At 49.8% G+C, this 22,603-nt stretch overlaps 2 protein-coding genes across 9 annotated transcripts in view; both read right to left on the reverse strand.

Moving 5' to 3' along the window:
• The window catches only part of GRN (granulin precursor), a 36,297-nt gene extending 21,949 nt beyond the window's left edge, over positions 1 to 14,348 (reverse strand). Inside the window, exon 1 of one of the 3 annotated variants that reach the window (XM_081883955.1) lies at positions 14,100 to 14,348. In XM_081883955.1, the coding sequence (XP_081740081.1) occupies positions 14,100 to 14,140 (41 nt within the window). In that variant the 5' untranslated portion in view covers positions 14,141 to 14,348. Of the gene's footprint in view, positions 1 to 8,886; positions 9,057 to 10,055; positions 10,283 to 14,099 lie in introns of those variants that run through there. The other 2 variants (XM_081883956.1, XM_081883954.1) reach the window with 2 other exon arrangements.
• Positions 14,349 to 19,107: 4,759 nt separating this feature from the next.
• Positions 19,108 to 22,603, reverse strand: part of FAM171A2 (family with sequence similarity 171 member A2) — a 38,796-nt gene continuing 35,300 nt past the window's right edge. For all 6 annotated transcript variants that reach the window (XM_081883936.1, XM_081883938.1, XM_081883937.1 and 3 more), the window contains exon 8: positions 19,108 to 20,786. In XM_081883936.1, coding sequence (XP_081740062.1) covers positions 19,229 to 20,786 — 1,558 coding nt within the window. In that variant the 3' untranslated portion in view covers positions 19,108 to 19,228. The remainder of the gene's footprint in view (positions 20,787 to 22,603) is intronic.

The raw sequence follows: 22,603 nt of genomic DNA on the forward strand, positions 1-22,603 counted from the left end.
ACCTCCTCCTCCCAGTCTTCAACCTCTTACCACTCATGGTCGTCCCACCACTCACCCCCAGGCTTTGAGCCTTCTTCTCCTGGGGGAAGTCCATGATATCTGGGTTGCCTGGGCAAGATAAAGTGACTGACAAATTTAATAAATAATAATAATAAATGCCAAGAAGCAGACCCAAGCATTAACAAGAACATGTGCATCAAAAACGTGACCCAGAACTCTGACCTACTGGAGTAGCACATGACTCAGCTGGGTCATCAGCTGACTTAACTGACCCTCGTGTGACTCAGGCATTTTGTACAACATCATGTGAGGAAGCTCTGGGTGTGAACAGAGACGGTAATGGGAAGTTCTAGGCAATGCTGCATTGGGCCATAGAGTTGCCGGCTGCAGGCTGGAAGGAAAGGCCTGGGCGGTTGTCACTGAGCTCCCACCGCTGCCCAAGAAGTCTTCAAAGCAAGCAAGACCAACCCTACCATTAGGCAGAATGAGGTGATGACCTCAGACAGCAGATGCTGAGGGGCAGGGTGAATTAAAAAAATCCATGATTTTTTAAAAATAAATGCTTTTGGAGGAAAAACCTTTCTAAAGATAGTTTTCTATTTAAGTTACATTATAGTCCAAAGGCTATTCATCAGGAAATAAGGATTTGTTTTAAGTTTTTCATGTGTTAAAACTCAGTCTAATTTTTTTTAAAACTGTTTAACCACTTCAGTTAACAAACATGGAAACATATGCTATAATGTTATTGTTTTAGTTAAATAAATTGTTATTGATTATTTTTCTCCTTCAAATTAGGTACAGCAGAAAAGTTGTCCAAATATAAAGTTAACGTATTAAACCTCACAATAATTTCATAATTATCTATGTATTTCTAATAGTATAACCAAATGAGCAACTTTTGATATAACTATAAAAACTACCCTGAAAATTTATTATTCAAAAAATGAAACCTTTATCTGGTTGTAAATATTAAGATTATACCAGCAAGAATGAGTCTTTCTGTAAAAAGATGATTTAAATCAAATTTTACTGACTAGTGCTTTAAATTGTGATTTAAATCTATTTGATTTAAATCAGATCCACCCTGGTTGGGAGTACAGAGCTGTGTGTACCCCATGGCCAACGCTGTACCTCCCTGTGCTAGCCAAGTGCCCTCAGGTGAGAAGCAGGATTTTGCTCCAGTGCAGTGTTGAGGTAAGTACCAGTCCAGCTACCTACTGCACACAGATTAAATTTATTACATTTATATCCCACCAAGGAAGGGATGCGGGTGGCGCTGTGGGTTAAACCATAGAGCCTAGGACTTGCCAATCAGAAGGTCGGCAGTTCGAATCCCCGTGACGGGGTGAGCTCCCGTTGCTCAGTCCCTGCTCCTGCCAACCTAGCAGTTCGAAAGCACATCAAAGTGCAAGTAGATAAATAGGTACCACTCCGGCAGGAAGGTAAACAGTGTGCTGTTCTGGTTCGCCAGAAGCGGCTTAGTCATGCTGGCCACATGACCCAGAAGCTGTACGCCAGCTCCCTCGGCCAAAAAAGCCAGATGAGCGCCGCAACCCCCGAGTCAGTCACGACTGGACCTAATGGTCAGGGGTCCTTTTACCTTTTCCCACCAAGGAGCTCAAGGTGGCCTACTTGGTCTCCCCACTTTACCGTCACAACAACCCTGAGAGGTAGGTTGGCTGAGGAAGAGTGACTGGCCCAAGGTCACCCGATGAGCTTCATGGCCGAGTGCGGATTTGAACCCAGGCTCAAGTCTAACAGTCTGACCACCACGCCACCCTGGAATGGCGCAGGGCATGGGGATCTCTGCTTACCCTTCGCCTCAGGCAGCAAAATACATTGAGCCAGACCAGTAGCCACAACTACCACCGGGCCTAGCATCAGAAAATATGAATCCCATCCCCAGTCCCTCTTCAGAAAAAGCATTGCTATGTTGCTGTTTTAATTTAAAAACAAAATAAAAAACTTTGTATTTTATAGGTAAAGGGACCCCTGACCATTAGGTCCAGTCGTGACTGACTCTGGGGTTGCGGCGCTCATCTCGCTTTATTGGCCGAGGGAGCCCTTTTTTTTTTTTAATTCTGTATTTGCAGTCCAACCCTGAGGGGATCCTTGGCTGAAAGGTAGCATGACTGCAGGGGGCTAGACTAGATGAACCGTGGGGTCCCTTCCAAACTTCAGAATTCTATGACATAATATGCAATATCTACCCATACTGAGTTTTAGAAAGGTTCTGCCTTCCTGAAGCAAGTGCCTCTTGTAAAGAGGTCGCTGGCCAGGTTAGGGGGCTTGAGGGTGGGTGCGCAGGTGGGTCTGCTGCTGCCTTGTTCTACGGGACATCCTCATCTCTTTATTACCACAGAGGTCCAAAACAGAGCCAAATTGGCAGCCGAAATCAGGAACTGAAATTTATGTGTCCCTGCAACCAAAATGGAAACTTTTGGTCTGCATCTTCTGTGACTGACTGACTGACTGACACACACACACACAGAGAGAGAGAGGGGGGGGGGGGACTTGAAATGAAACTTTCATGAAATGAAACTTTCAGGGAGGAAGAGGAGGAGGCAGAACAAGCAGATTCCATAAAATGCATAAGCTAGAGAGAGATCAAAGCGCTAACTTTCGAGTTAGAAAGCACAGCATCTGAATTGGCATGGGTTTCACCTGAACTTAAGCCCGCTCTGCACTCCAGCTCCAAACTCAACTTCAACCCTTTCCAGCCTATAAAATGAACTTAGCCGCCAGGAATACAAAATCACAACTCCTACTTCTATCCTCCGATTCACCTGATGCCAGCTTCATTTACCCACAAAAAGCAGTTGACCGCAATAAAGCAGGAAGACCATTCCTTTCTCCAGAATCAGCAGTTTAGGAATTATAGAATTAGGTGTTAAGTCTGTAATTTACAGATCTAAAGATTTTTCAGATCAGCTTGCTAGCAGGGGAGTCAATTAGCCAAAGGGATAACTAAGGTACTTTGCTAAACCTGAGGACAGCTGGTATCTAAAGTGTGCACAATGCAAGACCGTAGATTTGAGCAACAGTGGTTTGGGAGAAATACGCACTTTAATCTGGAGTAGCCAGTCCAGACCAGCTGAGCTTCATATTCATCATGGTGGGACACCCCGATCTCTTGGCTTCAGAAATCTGATGGGGTTTGCAAGAGAAGCCTGGTTTCTTCAGCAGTTGCTCCGTAAAGGAGTCATGATGTAAGAATAGGAGTCATAACTCCCATCAGCCAAGTTCAACAACGGCTGGAGATCTAGGGCAGTGTTTCCCAACCGGTGTTCCGCGGCACACTAGTGTGCCGCGAGATGTTGCCTGGTGTGCCGCGAGCGAGTCCAAAAAAGGTTGGGAAACACTGGTTTCTCTTTCAAAAAGGAAACGTGGGTTAAAGCGGCGACGCCGCCTCCCACTCACTTTCCTGCTCTGGCTTCCCTAACAGTTTTCCGAGTTGCGTCACTGGATCCAGCCCCCTTTTCCACATGTGACACGGGGCTGGAGGGAGGGAAAGAGGGCTTTACGTCGCGCACAAAGGCAGCCTCCTAGAAGCGCTCTGGGCCGGCGCCGTTTCACCGAAGGCGCCGGAGGACCCCCACCCTCAGCTCCTTCAGAAAGGAAGCCCCGCCCCTCGGCTCCCTACGCCGCCAGGCAGCTCAGCTGACTGACGAGGACGTTCTGCGGCGGCGGCCGCTGCACAACCACCGCAGTTGCTGGCAGCGTCCGCAGCGCAATAAGTAACAGCGCCTGGTGCTGCCAACTCTTTCTCTCTCTCTCCCGCCCCGCCCCCAAGCTCTCGCGCGCCCCGCGTCAACATCGCCGCGCGCAGCTTCCCGAGCTTGAGGCCAGCCGCTGCACGCACGCGCCGGCTCGTAATCGGCTCCGGTTGTTGCCTTTCTCCGCCGAGGTCGGTGGACCCCGAGCCTAGGCTTCCTTCCCGCACCCCGCTTTCCGAAGACCGCACACCAGTTGGGCCAGTACATATTCCCCTCCTGTGACTGGAGCGGAATAGCCCTTTCTCTTCTTCCCCAACCCTTGTCGTTGGAGGAGTCCCTCAGTCCCTCGCTTTGCTGCCTCCTCCCCCCCCCCACCCCCAAAGCTTGGAGGTTCCCCGGCAAGGGGGAGGGAAAAAAATTGAAAGTTACACTTTCGTGCGTCCCTCCCGGCGTGACGCTGCGCGCTGACGTCACGGGGCTGTAATGGTGGTGTGCCTCGAGATTTTTTTCATCAAACAAGTGTGCCTTTGCCCAAAAAAGGTTGGGAAACACTGATCTAGGGTTTCCCCCCCCTGTCCCAGCTATAGAGGAACAGAAAGGGTGAGAGAAAGAGAACATCACATGCCTTCAGAACCAGCTGCCTTTGACGAGGCTGAACCTAGTTCCTTCTTTGAAATTACTAGTTCCCCAATTCATCTGCAGGTGTTGATGAATGGTTTTAAATGCATGTTCATCATGTGGCACCCTGAAACAGGGTAATATAAAAATCAAATATCCACATCATGTGAAAACCATCCTCTGTGAATGCCTGTGCAAAAATCTTTTTCTCCATCTGCAAGAAACTTGCAACTGGGGCGCAGGCCCTCCTTCACCAATCTATTCCACCCAAGTTATAGCGACAAATGAAAGCTGTTGGGATGCTGCACTTCCAAACAGCCACTGGGAAGAGGCAGATTGCTTGGATAACATGATGCCCAGGGATGAGGCAGTAGTGGCGCTGTGGTCTAAACCACGGAGCCTCTTGGGCTTGCCGATCGGAAGGTCGGCGGTTGGTGGTGAGCCCCCGTTGCTCTGTCCTAGCTTATGCCAACCTAGCAGTTCGAAAGCACGCCAGTGCAAGTAGATAAATAGGTACTGCTGTGGCGGGAAGGCAAACAGCGTTTCCATGCGCTCTGGTTTCCGTCACGATGTTCTGTTGTGCCAGAAGCGGTTTAGTCAGGCTGGCCACATGACCCGGAAAGCTGTCTGTGGACAAACGCCAGTTCCCTTGGCCTGAAAGCGAAATGAGCACTGCAACCCCAGAGTCACCTTTGACTGGACTTAACCGTCCAGGTAGTGATGTATGGAAGTGAGAGCTGGACCACAAAGAAGGCTGATCGCCAAAGAATTGATGCTTTTGAATTATGGTGCTGGAGGAGGCTCTTGAGAGTCCCATGGACTGAAAGAAGATCAAACCTATCCATTCTGAAGGAAATCAGCCCTGAGTGCTCACTGGAAGGACAGATCATGAAGCTGAGGGTCCAGTACTTTGGCCACCTCATGAGAAGAGAAGACTCCCTGGAAAAGACCCTGATGTTGGGAAAGATGGAGGGCACAAGGAGAAGGGGACAACAGAGGACGAGATGGTTGGACAGTGTTCTCGAAGCTACCAGCATGAGTTTGACCAAACTTTGGGAGGCAGCGGAAGACAGGAGTGCCTGGCGTGCTCTGGTCCATGGGGTCACGAAGAGTCGGACACGACTAAACGACTAAACAACAACAACAACCATCCAGGGGTCCCTTAACTTTTATGTGCAAATAAATATGAGCAGGAGCGTGCAGGTCACAGCTTTTTCAAAAAGATGTCCTGTTGATCTGACTCGTACTTTTTTTTTTGGCCATCACACACTCACAGAATCAGACCCTGAAAAAGAAGGAGCCGTGGAAACCTGTGGCAGTGCTGGTGGGGTGCAGTTGAAAAATGGGAGGAAATTCAGGCCTACAGGTGGCTTGTTGAGCTGCACAACTGTGAAAAGACACACTCCCTCCTGGTATATAGCCCTAGGCTTCTCTTGCAAAGCACAGAGAGCTGGCGCTCCTAAATATTACTAGGAAACAGTAGAGAAACAGCCCTCCTTCCCGTACCTGATGTGCCTCTTTCTCCTGTCTGCTGACCCCTCCCCTTGCAACACAAGCAAAAGCCAATCCCTTGCGGAGCCAAACTTTCTTACTTCTCAGAAATCACAACAGAAAGATGATCCAACTAGAGTATGGATCTACACAAACTGCAGTAGTTATGTGCAGGCAATGTGATCTCGCAAGACATGTCGAAGCAATGTACATGGATGGATCAAATATCTGTTTGTTTTATGTGTTGGTTTTTCCACCAAATCCCTTGTTCTCTAGGTACTCACCCCTCTTGTTGAGTAAACTTGTCTCCGTGTCTAAAAAGAGGGTGATCAAGAAATGGCAAAGTGGGAGATTCTCTTGTGGGCCAATTTATTATGCCAACACCTTCAGATCACCAAGGTTGTTCTAAAAAATGGATTCTCTATTTTTTTTTTTAAATTATACCCCATGAGAGGTGTAAAAGCAGCAGTGCTCAAAGTGAAGGCACTGCAGTCCCTACTCACAGTTGAAGCCAGGGGACATATTCATAAGTAATAATTGTTTCAATTAAAAGGCATGGCAGTTTACCCTTAAATTAGGCATACCAAGCCCCCCTTGGGTCTTAACTCTGTACAGTATGTCAGTAGCCAAGCAACACCATTTCTCTTTCATAGCAAAATGATTTCTTTGCCACTTAGCCCATTGCATTTCTGGGGCTGTTACAGGAAAGACTTGGAAAATGAAAGAGAAACTCAGACGGACATTTTTGCTGCCGTAATCTTGCCAAGCCAGGAAAGGTTCACGCACTCCCAGCTATGTAGCTCCTTTAAGATAGTGCCAGGACCACAATAGCTCAAGGTTGGCCTCTCCCCATATGAAGCAACACAGACCGTGAGATCATCACCTGAGGCCCTTCTTTGTGTGCCTCCTCCACAAGAGGTCCGGAGACTGTCTCCACATTTGTGAAAGCTGACCTGGCACCATGAGATATTTTTAGGTGCCAGGCAAAAACTTTCCTCCATAACTGGGTCTTTAACCATCTGTGGCCTTTTAGAAGTGAGTGGGATGCTTTTAATGTATTTATTTCACCCCTTGGTTTTAATGAATCTATTTGGAATCTCCCCCCCCCCCAAAAAAAAATCTATTTGGTTTTAAGTCACTCTGAGTTGCCCTGGGCAAGATAAAGTGACTAAGAAATTACCGTAAATAAATCATAATATATGGAGCTAAAGTGCCGCTGGCGTAACCAGATCATATTGCCTTGTTACAATCACGCCTAAGTATCGGAACGTTACACTTAAGAAACATGTACCATGCAGGTACACCAAGCCAAGAAGTTCGGATTGGCTGCAGCTCATTCATTTTTGCCTCGTTCTTCAACCCCAGCAGAACAGTAAAAAGAAAAAAAGAAAAATGTTAACTCTAGAGCCAGCCGGGAATTAAGTGAACAACATCCCAAAAAAAATCCTAGGCAAACAAAAAGGTTTCTACCTGGAGCCAAAGAGATAACAAAGTCCAAGTTTTATCCCTGCGAAGGTGAGCAAAAGGACTGAAAAAAGAGCAATTGTAGACCCTCCCCTCCCTTGCCTCTGCCAGCAGGGAGACCAAGTACAGATAAGGTGGGCCTCTGGGGAAGATCTCAACAACTGGGCATATCCATGCAGAAGGAAATGGTCCTTAAAGTCCGCTGGCCCCAAGCCAAAGAAGGTTTAAACAGTGTTAAGAATTAGCCAAACGCATTTTGCGCCTGGCTTTCGACCACTTTTGACCAAGTGAAGATGCCTGGGCTCCAAGAAGACGTCTAACATCTCCATCATCTGGAGGTGCCTGCCTGGGGGTGATTGGATCTGGACTTTTTTCACAACACATCCTGTAAAATTCTATCAGTTATATTTTACCTGCACGATAGGAATGGATTTCTGGAACCTGCCTGAGCAGGAGCAGTCACCTTCAAGAAAAAAAAAGTCGCAATATATGTGGACTTTTCTTCTTTTAAGTTTTCAGAGCTCTTAACCTAGCTCATGGTTGTTATCTGAACTAGCCAGGTGTTTAATTGAGAATCAATCACAGGCAGTCCATCGTTTGAAAAAATAAAGACTTTAGAGCCACCCTACTGCAAAATGGGGGACGCGGGTGGCGCTGTGGGTTAAACCCCAGAGCCTAGGACTTGCTGATCAGAAGGTTGGCAGTTCGAATCCCCGCGACAGGGTGAGCTCCCATTGCTCGGTCCCTACTCCTGCCAACCTACCAGTTCCAAAGCACGTCAAAGTGCAAGTAGATAAATAGGTACCACTCTGGCGGGAAGGTAAACGGTGTTTCCATGCGCTGCTCTGGTTCGCCAGAAGCAGCTTAGTCATGCTGGCCACATGACCTGGAAGCTGTACGCTCCCTTGGCCAATAAAGTGAGATGAGCGCCGCAACCCCAGAGTCGGTTTAAGGAGTTTCTAACACTGGTTCAAAGTCTCCAACACTGGTTTAAAAGTGTCAGGATTACCACCAGATAGCAAACACCGTGCTTCACCCGGTACCATACATGAACAGCCCCACCCCCCCTCTGGCAGACCTCCAGATATTTTGAAATACAGCTTAGCTTCTCAACATCTGAAGGGCACGAAGTTGGGGAAAGCCACCCTTGAGGAACCCAAGCATGCACAGCCAAGCCAGTACTACAGAAAAATTATGGGGTGTGGTAACTGTGCATATTCCGCTGCAATGGCACAGTCACCTTTTCCACAAGAATCCCAGGGCATCGTGAGTTTGCCTGCGATGAGTGTGAGACCACTATCCATCTAGCAACCATTATGCTCTCTGTGCAAAACAGCCTCCATGTGAGAAAACAAACAGGTTTCCCCTTAGAAGCACACAGGAAGCTCCTCATTTAGCCAAATACTGCCTACACCAAGTGCCTACACCAGGGGTTCACACTAGGCGTCTCCCTGCCAGAGCTAGGGATTCAACCTGGAAACTTCTGCATGCAAAACTGAAGACCGATGCCAGACTGCAACGCTCTGGCCTTGCCCTGCCTGCTTGAGATCTCAGCACAGACACACCTACAGAACAAGAGGCGGAACACAGAACTCACAATGATCCAGACTCCGTAAGCAGGCAACACACGTTGACTTCAACCAGAAGAGAGCACACACACTGATTTTTGGGTTCAGTTTGTGAGGAAGTAAAAACCGAGTTGCGAAAAGGAAGTGCAACATAGTCTCTTGTACAATAACCACAAGAAGCCATAAACAGAGACAGGACAGCAACCTTCAGGGCGTAGGTTTTGAGGTCATCTTATATAGAATCACAGAATTGTAGAGTTGGAAGGGATCCCCAAGGGTCATCTAGTCCAACCCTCTGTAATGCAGGAATAATGTGTGTGGGGGGGGGGGGTTTCAACAGCTGCACAGAAAAGGCCACTCTAGCCCAGCTCTACAGAGCACAGTGCAGCTGTTTCTAACCACTATGAGTGCAAGAACCAGGCCTAGCAACCAGCCCCACCTGACACAGCTCAGAATGATTGCTGCTGTTATTTAGCAGAAAAAACCATCCTCTGGGGCTGACCCCTGGCTTTTAAAGCCGTTGTCAGAGCTGACAGTGCAGGACTTAAATTATTGACAGCACCTGGCACTGAAGCTAGATCCCAGGGTAAAATCCTGACTGTGTTTTTTTATTATTGTTTATTACATTTCTATACTGCTGGTCACCCGAGGATCACAGGGCGGTTTACAATAGAAAAAAAAACCACAAAAATACATACGGTAACTTAGTAACAGACCAAGCCTAATTCTCCCCAGTTTAAAAGCCCATAGACTCTTTAATTAGCCAGACGCCTGGGAGAAGAGGAATGTTTCTTCCTGGAGCCTAAATATATGTAATGAGGACACCTGGTGAGCTCCTCTGCAATATATCCTGCAAGGCGAAAAAGAAAGCGCACGACAGAGAGAAATGCTTAGTTTCCCATTAATCTGGGGGGAGGTGAAAGGAAGGTGGGGGGAGAGAGAGAACAACAATGCAAGAAACGCAAAGGAGTTCCGCTGTTTGAGATCAGACCAGAGCTTGCATTGAGCCTAGTATTCCGTCTTCAACAGGGGTCAGCCTGCTCTCAGGAAGCAATGCTGAAACAGCCAGCTCTCTCTTCCTGTATACTCACTCCCCAACCTCTTGCATGCGCAACTGATAATAACCCTGGGGTGGGGACCCCTCTGCTGTTGCAGCAGGATTCCCCCAAGGCACCGGGGGCTTTCCAAATCAACTCACCCTTTGCACCAGCTTCGCCCCGCAAGAAGACTGGCGCGGCAGGACCTTCGCTAGCCGGTTCCTTCCAGCCCCAAAAGCAAAACCCCGGGTGCAAGGCCACGCCTCCGGCTCTCCATGGAATTGGCCGAGCCGATGTCCCTGCAATCTGTTTGGCCGCTTTTCCTTCCTTTCCCTTTTTGGTTGGTTGCTTCGCTATCGCGGGCCTTGCCCCCCCCCCCTCGCAGATTGGGAGGCAGTCATATGATCTGTTGCTTAAGTCGATTTGCAAAACGCGCACATGACCCCGGCAGTTCGGATGCGCTTTGTTGCGCACGTGACGAGGCAGGGAAGGGAAGGGGTGGTTTTTAAAAAAATGCATTTTTTATTTCATTTCTGCAGCCTGAACACCGGCTCAGGCTCGCCGGAACTTCTGGTTTTCCACGCCAGGGCTCAGCCCCGGAAGTGGTAACCAAGAAAGAGTGCCTCTGAGAGCGTGCCGATTGCTGCCCTGCTTTCCCATCTAGTTGTTGATGTCTGTATGGCATATGCACTACGGCAGCGTTACTGCCGTGAAACACGTGTAAATTAGGCTTTAGGATCACAAAGGTCATTAGGATCATAAAAAGATTGGGCCTCACTAGGTCTTCCTAAGAGTTTCTTTAATCCTGCATGCTGTTTGCAATACATTGCTGCCGGTGGTGTAATTCATGTTCTATCATGCACAGGCGTTATAACCAGCTGCTTGGCATTGGCAAGTATGTATTATTTTTGAGAGTTTTGTTTCGCTTCTGTAATACAGTACTGATTGAATAAGCCGCCGTTTCAAAAGCATTACTTGTAGGGAAGAGCTCTTGGGTCCTCGCGCAAGAATCCAGATTAATGAAACACCCTTTGGACAATTATTAGGCAATTCCCTAATTCAATTTTCAAGCGAGGATTGGAAGGCGATTCCCATTCCCTGGGGTTCCGCTGCTCCGCAGATCTTTAAATATATTCCTGGCAGGTTTTGGGGGCAAACTAATTGTTTGCTCCCTTTTCCTGTTCTTTTCCTCGCTTCTAACAAAGAACTTCTGAAGTCGCCATTTAAAGTCAATACGTGAGCGCGCAACTGCAGGGCCAGAGGGCGCGTGAAGACGCTGCTTCACTCAAATTCCTGTAGTCGGGCTACATCAGCAGCGTGTTCCCGTTAGCGTGTAGAGGTTTTTCACATCAACCTGCGCCCTTAACGAGAGTTATCGATGGTATTCTGGGCTAGCAGTCGCCTTCTCCCTGACCCCTGCTAATGTTCTGCGCGGAGGGGATTTGTATTTTATTTTATTGCAAAGTACTATGGTGGAGCAATCCATCTCGTGGATCCCCTACTCCTGCAGGAGTCTCAGCTTAGCTGAGTTGGATATAGTTTATTTTTATTTTGAGAAAGGCAGAAAGAGCATCAGTAAGCCGCCCCAGTCCCAGACTGTACTGCATTTTTAAATTATTATGTTAGGAATTAGCACCCTTCAGTGCCACCTTGAGGGTTTAGCCCTAAAGTGACTAAAACAGTGAAATCCATGGGGTAATGTTAAAAATAAGAAAGTAGGCATGGATGAGAGAGTTCTATCTGAATTTCCTTTTTGCTTAACATCTGTAGGGTCTTTACCCCTACAGATCTGGCTATTATTGCAAGCAGTTCTGTGCCTTTGTGAAGCTTGATGTTTTATGCAACTTTAAATGGGTGCAGTGTTAAGAGGACTTAAGAGATTGCAGTTTACTCTTAAATCTCCACAGGGATGGCAGTGAGAGCTACCCAGAGACATCAACAGAGAAATCCAGCTGCAGTCAATTACCAGGATGTCCACACTACAACAAAATGTAGCAGTAGAGAGAGGAGGAGGTGCTTTCTCTAACTTCAGTCTTATTTTGTGGGCATTTTTAAAACCGTTTTCAAACTTCATTTAAGAAAAAAGTCAAGTCAGTGTAAATTCTGCAGGGCATACAATCCATCTGCAGCATTAACAGAGAACAACATTACAGGGTTGTTGTAAGCCATTCTTAACCTGAGGTAGTATCTCTCTCTCTCTCTCTCTCTCTCTCTCTCTCTCTCTCTCTCTCTCTCTCTCACACACACACACACACACACACACACACACACACACACGCCACCTGCCAACCCTTTGGTTGAGAGACAGTGGTTTATGATAGTCCTACAGTGTAATCCACTGTTAATGTTGCAGATTAGAGGTGTGGATCTCAAGCCACAGCTAACCCAGCCTTAAAAAAAAAGTTTCCCTACAGTAACATCAAAGGTCAATCTTCTTACATTGTTCTCCACACCCCCTGCAGCACAGATGGAATTGCACAGTTGAAAGCAGAACCTTTCTGCTGTATTTCACAACATGAAATATGGCCAGTTTTAGAAACTCCAATATGTACTCTCCCCCCCCCTTTTAATTTTTGCAAACACACTGGTGACAACTCATTGAAGCCCTTAATCCGCTTGGACTACTGCAATGCGCTCTACGTGGGACTACCTTTGAAGGTGACACAGAAACTACAGCTAATTCTGAATGCGGCTACCAGATTGGTGACTGGAAGCGGCCCCCGGGACCATATAACACCAGTCCTGAAAGACCTACATTGGCTCATTTCTGAGCACAATTCAAAGGGTTGGTGCTGACCTTTAAAGCCCTAAAAGGCCTTGGCCCAGTATACCTGAAGAAGCATCTCCACCCCCATTGTTCAGCCCGGACACTGAGGTCCAGCTCCGAGGGCCTTCTGGCAGTTCCCTCACTGCGAGAAGTGAAGCTACAGGGAACCAGGCAGGGGGCCTTTTTGGTAGTCACGCCTGCCCTGTGGAATGCCCTCCCATCAGATGTCAAGGAAATAAACAACTATCTGACTAGACAAGACTCCTGAAGGCAGCCCTGTATATGGAAGTTTTAAATGTTTGATGTCTTAATTTGTTGGAAGCTGCCCAGAGTGGCTGGAGTAACCCACTCAGATGGGCATAATAATAATAATAATAATAATAATAATAATAATAATAATATCTATATACTGTTATGGACATCTCTCAATTCCACCCTGGAAGGCAGCGGTTGGGGGAAATCTGCAGAAACTGACCAAGTAAAATCTCAGCATTAATATAATCTCCCAGCAATCAGATGCAGCAGGCAGAACCTGGAATGCCGTGTGTGTGTGTGTGTCAGATCAGGGGTGCAACTGGGGCTGCTTGAGGAGCAGGAGCCAGTGCATATGGGGCAAGATTGAGTGTGCAGCAAAAGTTCCAAAAGTGGACTAGCAGAACTGCCAGCCTCCTTACCTGCCAACGACTCAAAATCCTCATCTTCCCTTACTGAGAAACACAACAGGACCTGTGATGATGTGAGTTGCCATCCGACATCAGCTGGGTCTGTTTAACATTTAGCTTGAATTTCAATGTTGCACTGCATCCCAGACCCCAGCTCCTCACAAGACATGCCGTTTAGGGCTTGTGAGGAAAGGTGGTTCTTCTTGTTTGCCTTAAGCTTTCTTTTCCATCCTCCATAAACTTACATGTGTTATATAAAGAGCTCATGCTCGGGGGCTTGTGGTGTTGCAATATGGGAGGAAAGATTTTGGGGGAGTAAGCGTGAGAAACCGTCTCTTCTCGCCCTGTCAAAACACCCCACTATATTGCTTAGGGAGGGGAGGTACTTAATTTCATGGGATACCCCTATGTCCACTGTCTTCAACAACTGGTAGGTCCTAGAAGCCACCATTGGCAACTCCAAGAGGGCAGGCAAGAATTTAAGAGCCTACTGGATTAAGCCAATGGTCCATCATTGTGTTCTCATGGTGGCCAAGATGCTTCTGGGGTTCCAGCAAGCAGGACCTCAGTGCTACAGTAGCCTTTCCCGCTTGTGAAAACCAGCAACGGGCATTTTGTGGTGTACCACCTCCAACAGTGGGGGGCAGAATATAGCCATAGTCTTGCCCTCCACGTACCCGTCTAATCCTCTTTTGAAGCCATCCGAATTGATGGCCATTAGTGCCTCTTGTTGGAGCGGAGTTCATAAACTACGTGAAGGACTTTTTTGCTCTTACCTTTGCCCGAAACCTTGGAAGAGCCAGTTGTCATTCGTCATTGGGAATGCAGAGTTAGATACTCTGTAGAAAGCAGCTTCCTTTGTTGACCCTTTAATTTTTTAAAAAAACTATTTGGTATTTTGTATACCCAGGACGTTCCTTTAAGCAGCAACCACCAGCTCAATGAGCATGGCTCAATTCTTGCCAAGCTCATAGGCATCAGGGCTACCAGAGTTTGTCAGAAGGGACAAAACGCCGCAATGCTGTCTCAACTTCCAATGGGCAGCCATTTTCCTTCGTCAGTAGGCTATTCCACCCACCGGCCACCCCCCCAAAAAAAAACCCTCAGTATTTCATAGCTGCTGACATTACACGGCCCTCATTTCGGCTGGGTCTTGTTGTTGCTGCTCCCTTAGGTTTGTCATTCTTTTGCAAACCTCCAAGTTCCTTTCCCAAGCCCATTGATACCCAACTCGTTCTTCAGTGGTTGACTCCTATTTCTGTCAGCATTCAGCACCAGTTTGCTGTGGGGTGGGGCGCTGTATTTCCCTTTGCATCTATTGTGGCTTCATGAATTCATGCATGGTGAGGTGGTAGAACATTCCAGTGGTCGCGTTTGCTAGCATTTGAGTTCAAGCCCTGCAACCAGAGATGCGGCTGCTTGCTGTTTTGCAACAGGGAAACCTCAGCTGCCCTTGCCAAATGATACAACTACTTTAGCAAGGCCTGTGGCCTAGTCCCGCCTCAAGCCCTGGGCAAACTCTTTTCCTTATCCAGCTTCTTTGCTTCCAGCTTGCTTGCAGTTCCTCTGATCTTCTCTCTCTTGGGCAAACCAATTTTCCATTTCCCTCATGCTGTATTGGGAAGGGTCCTTTGTCCTCCCTCCCCAATGCACGGAAAGGCGGTCAAAATGCTTGAGCACACTCTTTCTTCACAGCCGCTCAGGCAAAAATGGCTTGGTAGGGAGTTCAAGAGAGAGCCTGACGCAACCCACTTTTGCTATCACCAGTCTTCTCATAAAATGGTAGCTCGCAAAGACTGTATTCTGCAGTACAAAAAACGCTCTTGTACAGGCCAAAACATTTATACTTTTCCACACTGAACAGTGCCCACTTTCTATCTATTTATATCCCACATGAGGTTGCCATATTCTTTTTCCCACAGTGGGTGCTTGGTCCCCAAAATGCTGCGTAAAGGTAAAGGGACCTCTGACCATTATGTCCAGTCGTGACCGACTCTGGGGTTGCAGCACTCATCTCGCTCTATAGGCCAAGGAGCCGGCGTTTGTCCGCAGACAGCTTCCGGGTCATGTGGCCAGCATGACTAAGCCGCTTCTGGCAAACCAGAGCAGCGCACGGAAACGCCGTTTACCTTCCCACTGGAGCGGTACCTATTTATCTACTTGCACTTTGACGTGCTTTCGAACTGCTAGGTTGGCAGGAGCAGGGACCGAGCAACGGGAGCTCACCCCGTCACGGGGATTCGAGCCGCCGACCTTCTGATCAGCAAGTCGTAGGCTCTGTGATTTAACCCACAGCACCACCCGCGTCCCCTAAAATGCTGTATAGCTCCCAGCAAATTCAACAGGTGAAGTTCTCTCAGCTAACAGGGAAGGAGCTCAATATAAAATGCAAGAGCAGAGTCTTGCAAGCCCATCAGTAAATCCACATTGTTCCCGTCCCCCACCCGTTTGTATGCGGCTGCTTTTGAATTAAGTCTAAACCTGCTTGCCTCTAGACTCGGCCGAGCTTAGTGGGGGAAGGATTTGCTGCCTAGGAAAGGAAACAACCACCATGCAATGAAACCTTGATAAATTCAGAAGGTTTATATATTAATACCATTCTAAAGAACAAGTATGAGGTTTCACCAGCAGCTGCCACCGAGTCTCCAGTTTTGCCAAGTTTGCCCAACTTTTTAATATATTTATATAATAATAATTTTTAAAAAAAAAAACTCCAAAAAAGGTTTTTCAACAAGAGAGTTCAGAGTCATCAGAGAAAGCAAAGGCATTTCCCACAGTTAAAGATGCATCAGTGTCAGAGACCACCCTCACTTACCCAGCTCCCTTTACGTGCAAGGTATTTTTATTTCCAACTATAAAAAGGTAGTAGAAAACAGCACTGGACCAGGAAGGAGTAAGAGGTATCTGGTTCTGGGGGGTCCTGATAGTTTGTGGGGTGTGGCTCTGCCACTGCATTTAACTATATATAACTTCCTGTGGGTTTGACTACAGTGCCGCCATCTTTGTATAGGGCTACATTCCTACAAGATGTGCATTGATCTGAGAGATACCTCAACGGCATGGCAACGGTAGCTTAGGACCAGCCACCTTGGAGACAGGTTTGCTGGTACTGATCAGGCTGAGCAAGGCGTGAAACAGACACAACCCCCTTGAAAACTGTGACAGTTGACACTTGGAATATGCAATGCACTCGCAGCAATGTATGCTCATTTGAAACAGCTCTTTGACTGGCCATGAGGCTAAGAGTTTTAAAAAAGGGGGGGAATTCCACAAAGGGGGGAAAGCGGGGAAATCCGTTATGGCTCAGTGGATTCTCTCTGTGCATTAAGCACCTACAGCCTGCAAAAAACACTGCTGGCTTTCTTCTGCTGGGCTGGGCTACTCACCAGCCCAAGATGTTCCTCCAATACTCATAGATATTGTCAAAAACAGTACTAGCTGGGGTGTGGAGCTGATTCACAGAATATTATTCTCTCCCCCCCCACACACGGAAAATATTAATGTGTACAAGCTGGGAAAGAGACATATGCATGACACATGGGATTTCTGCAGTTTTCAGTGCAGACTTCCATGCAGAAATCTTCATCTCATGCAAAACAGCTCCCGGTGGCTCCTGGTCCCCTCTCTGGAGAGTCTTTGCCGACAGCCACATCAAGGAACAGGGAGTTCCACAGGTGACAGTTATCTCTAATGTGGTGGACAGGCAAAAGCGGGTGGGAGGAGAGAAATCCTACAAACATATGCTGTGGAAGAAGATAAAAGTGGAAATCGCCCAGGAAAGGGAATTAGAGAAAAAGAAAAGTTGCCCCCGCCTCCAGGGCAACGGTCTGAAAAGCCTGACTCAGGTGGGAGAAGGGTTTCATTGAGCTAGGGCTCAGCCCCAGAACCTGTTTTCATTGCTAAGGCTCAGCCCTGGAACAGGTGAACGGAGAACAAAGTGTTTCTGAGTGTATGTAAAGGGCCTCGCTATCTCGACCATGGAGTGACTCATCGCCTGTCCCCAAAAAAACTCCTCCCCAGGGGTTTCGGCAGCTTCTAAGACATGGCGAGCAAGCCCTGGTGTTGTGGGGAAGGGGCTCCAGAAGGACAGGGTCTGCAGCTGGAATTGTGAAGCTTTATTAACTCTCTTCAGTGGGTGCTGAGGTGCGTCAGAAACAACAACCTTTCCCCTCTCTCCGCCCAAATGGTTTCTGACCTGTTGACTTCTCCGGCGGCCCTCTACTGTTTCAGAAGGGGTCAGGCCCGACTCATTGGTTTCAAAAGAAGCCCCCCCCCAAGACACTTTTAGGTTTGCAGCCAACCACCCCACCCCTCCCCATTTGCTCCCCCACCCCCATTTCGCTGACAAAGCCTCAGGCTAGTGGTTCCTCTATCCCTTCCCCAAATAAAACCATCCCGTATCCCCTCAGTGGTCCACGAGGCATCCACCGACGCACTGCTGGGGGCTGCTGAGGCGGCACACGCTACGTATCCCCCCCTCCAAATATATAAAGCATGATACTAACACTCCCCTCCATCGACGATGTAAGACACACACACATACACACACACACCCCTCCATCGGTACACACAAACACCCCAATTTGGTCCTGCCCTTTTATCTGGGAGATTGGTCACCGATGCTGCCATGTTGCTAGATGGGGCAGCTGCCCAGGCTGTCTCCGCTGACGGCTTAAGTCAGTCGGCAGCTGGGCTTGCAAGAGAGGCCGAGGGTGACTTTTTCCTTCTGCGCTCCCCCCCCCTCCCCACCCCCAAGCGCTCCCTGGCAGGAGAGAAGAGGGATTAGAGTGAAAGGAAGATTTGAGCAGATGGTCCGTCTGCAGTACCCTTCTGTGGACACCCAAGGTTTCATTCACAGCTGCCTGGGTGGGGAGGGGATGCGGTGGTGGTGGGGAGACGTCTGGGGCCAGAAGGCACTTGGAGGAGACCAAGGAGTTGCAGGCACAAAGGGGTGGGGTGGGGAGATGGGGGGCACAAAAGTGACTCCTCAAGGGAGTTTGTTTGGCAGCGAGGTCGGCCGCCACTGACATGCTTACCCACACGCACGCCGTGGCTCAGGCTCCCACCCGCCCCCTGACATACACGCATGCACACACATATGTACAATTGCCACACGGGTGCCCCCACTCCCCAAACCCACCGCACTTGTCCGTGGTACTGTCGCCCAGGTTGTTGGGGGCACTGAGGCACGACAGGCAATGATGGGCATCAGCCTAGAGCTTTTGGGCGCTTGACCGACCCCCAACCAAACCATGCTACGGCTTGGAAAATCCACAGGACAAATTTTTTTTTAAAGGATCGGTACGAATTGCCCATCCTGCCCCCAAGGAAAAGGGGGGGGTGAAGAGCCCCGGTAACGCCTTCCAGTTCACCTCCACTCCCAATAATGTCAGGGCAAGGAGCCAACGCTAGTTCTGGCCGTGCCAAGGCTGGGTGGGGATAAGGGGCTCTTGGACCCAGAGCCACACAGAACAAGGCTATGTCCACCTCCTGGGATTTGGCAGAAGGTCTCTCAGAGCAGCGAAACTTGCTTTGTCCCAGAAGTGGGCACACACACACACACGGCAGTTCCTGTGCCCCACGTTGCTGCCTGGCTCACAGTGGCTGGTGTCGGTGGAAAAGGGTAAGAGGCCCAACTCGCTCAGCCCGTGGATGCAGAAAAAGAACACAGAGTACAGCTTGGCCGCAAGCCGCCTCTCGCTCCATCAGTCTGTCCTGTCAAAAGTCCGGGCGGTTCCCGTTTCACCAAGCATTTGACGAGATGGAGAGGGCAGGAAGTGGCGCCAAGATTGCGTGCGGGAAGCCTGACCTCTATGGTCCGGGCAATCTCCGCTCCCCTCCCCCAACTGTGCAACGAGAGCGACCCATCCCCCCACCCGCCTCCTCGCCCGCACACTTCCGCCCGCTACTTCACATTGAAGACCATGAGCGGGCGCTCTTCGCGTTTCTGCCAGGGGCTCTTCTTGTCCCCCTGGTCGTCCGTCCCTTCCGAGGGCTCGTTGCTGTCGTCCTCCGGGCTGGTCATGGAGTCGCGGCGCAGCTCGCTGTTGCTGTTGCTGCTGCGGGAGCTGTTTCCGCGGCTGCGCCCGCGCCGGGGGATGGTGGCCGCCCGGTGGTCGGCGTTCTCGTCCAGGAGGGGCGTCAGGGAGTTGTCCTCGGGGGAGCAGATGGCGGTTCGGCTCTCGCTGCTGCTGGGCTCCGTGTCGGCGTCGGCGAAGACCAGCTTGGAGTAAGTGGGGCCCATAGCGGGCGGCGCCAAGCGCTCCTCCTTCAGCCTCTTGGGGGGCTTGGCCTCGTTGACGTCCACCCCGGAGTCCAGGCTGGCGTCGTTGCTGCGGCTCCTCTCGTTGCCCTGGAGGTCGATGTACGAGTGGCGGACTTGGGAGGACCGCCCGTCCAGGGACACAAACCAGGCGCGAGGGTGCTGTTTCACACCAAGTTCCAGCAGCTTCTTCTCCGTCAGGGCTTGCAGCTCCCCGTTCAGCTGGGCCATGGTGGACTCATTCAACAGCACCGGGATGGTGACGGAGCCGCTGACGGACTGCGTGTGGGGGCCCCAGCCCTTCCCCTCGGCCTCTTCCCCCGGGTGCTGCTGCAGCTGGAACTGTGGGTGCTGCAGCTGCTGCTGCAGGAAGGACTGCTGCTGCCTCTGCTGCTGCTCCCCGGCCACAAACTGGTGAGGGATCCCCATGCCGCCCGGGTCCAGGTCCGACTGGCTCTCGGAACCCCCCGCAGGCTGGTCCGAGGGAGCCAGGCGCATGTAGTGGGCCGGGATGACCAGCGTCGGCATCACGTTCCGGTACATGGAATCCTTCATGTGGTCGATGGATCCGCAGAAGATGAGCTGCCCGGGCTGGCTCAGGGAGGTGGGGCGAGCCAGGTGGTCCACAGACTGCGACATCATGAACTCGGGCGGCTTGGGCTCCCCTTTGTGGCCCCCGTAATGGTCGAAGGGAGGCGGGAGAGGCGGCGGCGACGGGGGCTCCTGCGAGTAGCCCTTGCTGTCGTGGCGCGCCTGCTTGCTCTTGTCCTCGGGGCGCTGGTGGGAATAGCCGCGCTTGTAGTCCTCATGGAGAGGGGGCTCCAGGGCACCGGGCACATCCATGGAGCGGGCCGCCTTGAGGGAGTAGCCCTCCGCCACTTGAGCGTAGCTGTCCTTAAGGGCCCCCCGCTGGCTCAGAGTGTCCGCCATGGAGGCCTTGCTGGCATGGCGGGCTTTCTGGTTGGACACCTGCTTGAAGAACTCTTCCCGGGAGCTCTCGAACTCCCGGGAGGAGGAGAAGGCCGACTTGAGGATGGGCGTGTGCACATCCGTGTCCCCGTTGGAAGAGGCCGTCTCCAGGTGGCTGGTGCAGATGAGGTTGATCTGGGACATGGAGGTGGCCTGGTCTTTCTTGGAGGCATCCAGAGCCCCAGAGAGCTGGAGCTTTCTGTGTTGTTGACGTGGCTTCAGGCACAGCCTCCTGGAAAGGGGGAAGAAGAAGAAGAGTTTGGATTTGATATCCCGCTTTATCACTACCCAAAGGAGTCTCAAAGCGGCTAACATTCTCCTTTCCCTTCCTCCCCCCACAACAAACACTCTGTGAGGTGAGTGGGGCTGAGAGACTTCAGAGAAGTGTGACCAGCTGCATGTGGAGGAGCGGGGAAGTAAACCCGGTTCACCAGATTACGAGTCTACCGCTCTTAACCACTACACCACACCGCACTGGAAGAAGAAGAAGAAAATGTAGGTGCAGATAAATTCACAGGTAGCCATAGCAGAAGTGCTCTAGCTCAGGGGAGAGACATGTGCCTTGCACAGGGCAACATCAAACTCTAAAAACTTCCCTTAGCAGGGCTGCCTTCAGATGTCTTTTAAAAATCACATAGCTGTTTATCTGTTTGACATCTGACGGGATGGCGTTCCGCAGGGCAGGCGCAGCTTCCGAGAGGCCCTTTGACTAGTTCCCTGTAATCTCACTTCTCGCAATGAACCACCCTGTGATCTTCAGATGAAGGGCAGTATACAAATTTAGATACTAATAATTGGATGCTCCTGCCTTTTGGACGTAGGGTTGTGTGCTGTGGGGGTGTGAGAGGAGAATTTCCCAGATGACCTCTCAGCTCTTTCTACCTCTATAATTCCATAAAAGTAAAAGAGTGAATGGACTGTTAAAGAAGTTTAAATGTCAAGGTATTCAGGGCTGAAGGAAATGAACCCTCTTCCCCAGGACACAAGCAAGCTGGGTTTGAGACTCACCAGTAGTCATGCAAAGCACTTAATTTCTAAAGTGAAAGGTGTTTGCTCGTACCTCTGGCTGAAATTCCCCTCCTCCCCATTCCCAGTTCAATGTGTATCTGGATGCCTGTTCTCTGGGGTTCTGCTGTCCTCTTTTACTACACAGAAGTGTTCACAAAGAGCGAAGGAGCAGAGCCTTGGGAGAGTGGGAGGGGAAAGGAATGGACCCATGACTAATCGGCCAGAGGCTGCCTGACATTTTGCAACAAAGTGCTTGCAACAGCTGTCAAATTCCTTAGGACTATTCCTGCAATCCTCAGCTCAGCTGCCTTTCCTCGTGCCTGGGCCCTACTAGAACAGATCATTTGCAAGAGGGCTCCGATTTGCAAAGTGTGGTTCCTTCCCACAAATAATAATGTTGGGGTGCAAGGTTCTATAACTCCAATTTTACTGATGGGGAACAGAGCCAGATTATGTTAGCAGTAGGGTCTCCCGGATCCAAGACCCCTGAAGCATTCCAAGGACAAGTGTGTGTGTGTGTGTGTGTGTGTGTGTGTGTACAGTCATACCTTGGGTTAAAGTCACTTCGGGTTAAATCTTTCCAGGTTGCGTCCCGCAGTGACCCGGAAGTAACGGAACAGGTTTCGCCGCTCGTGCATGCACGGACGCTCAGAATGACATCACGGACATGCGCAGACGTGGCGAATCGCGACCCGCGCATGCGCAGATGCGGGTTGCATTCTGCTCATGATGTGAACGAACGGATCCCGTTCGCATCCAGAGGTACCACTGTGTGTATGTGTATGTTTGTGTGTGTGTGTATGTTTATGTTTAGCACCTACAACAAAACCTGCTTCGTGACACCCTTGGCAACGAGGCACTGACTCCCAACTTAGCTGAATTCCCTCACCCTTCCTGGTGAAAAAGGGAAAGGGAAAGAGAAACCTTCAGAAACTGCAGCTGTGAGCTGTATCTAAAGGGGTTGCTGGGGAGAAAAAGGGTTTGTCCTTGATCTCCTCTGATGCCTGAAATGCTCCATCTGCCTCCCTGCTTCAGCTACCA

Source organism: Podarcis melisellensis, assembly GCF_964234715.1.
Source record: "Podarcis melisellensis genome assembly, chromosome: 13".
Lineage (NCBI taxonomy): Eukaryota > Metazoa > Chordata > Lepidosauria > Squamata > Lacertidae > Podarcis > Podarcis melisellensis.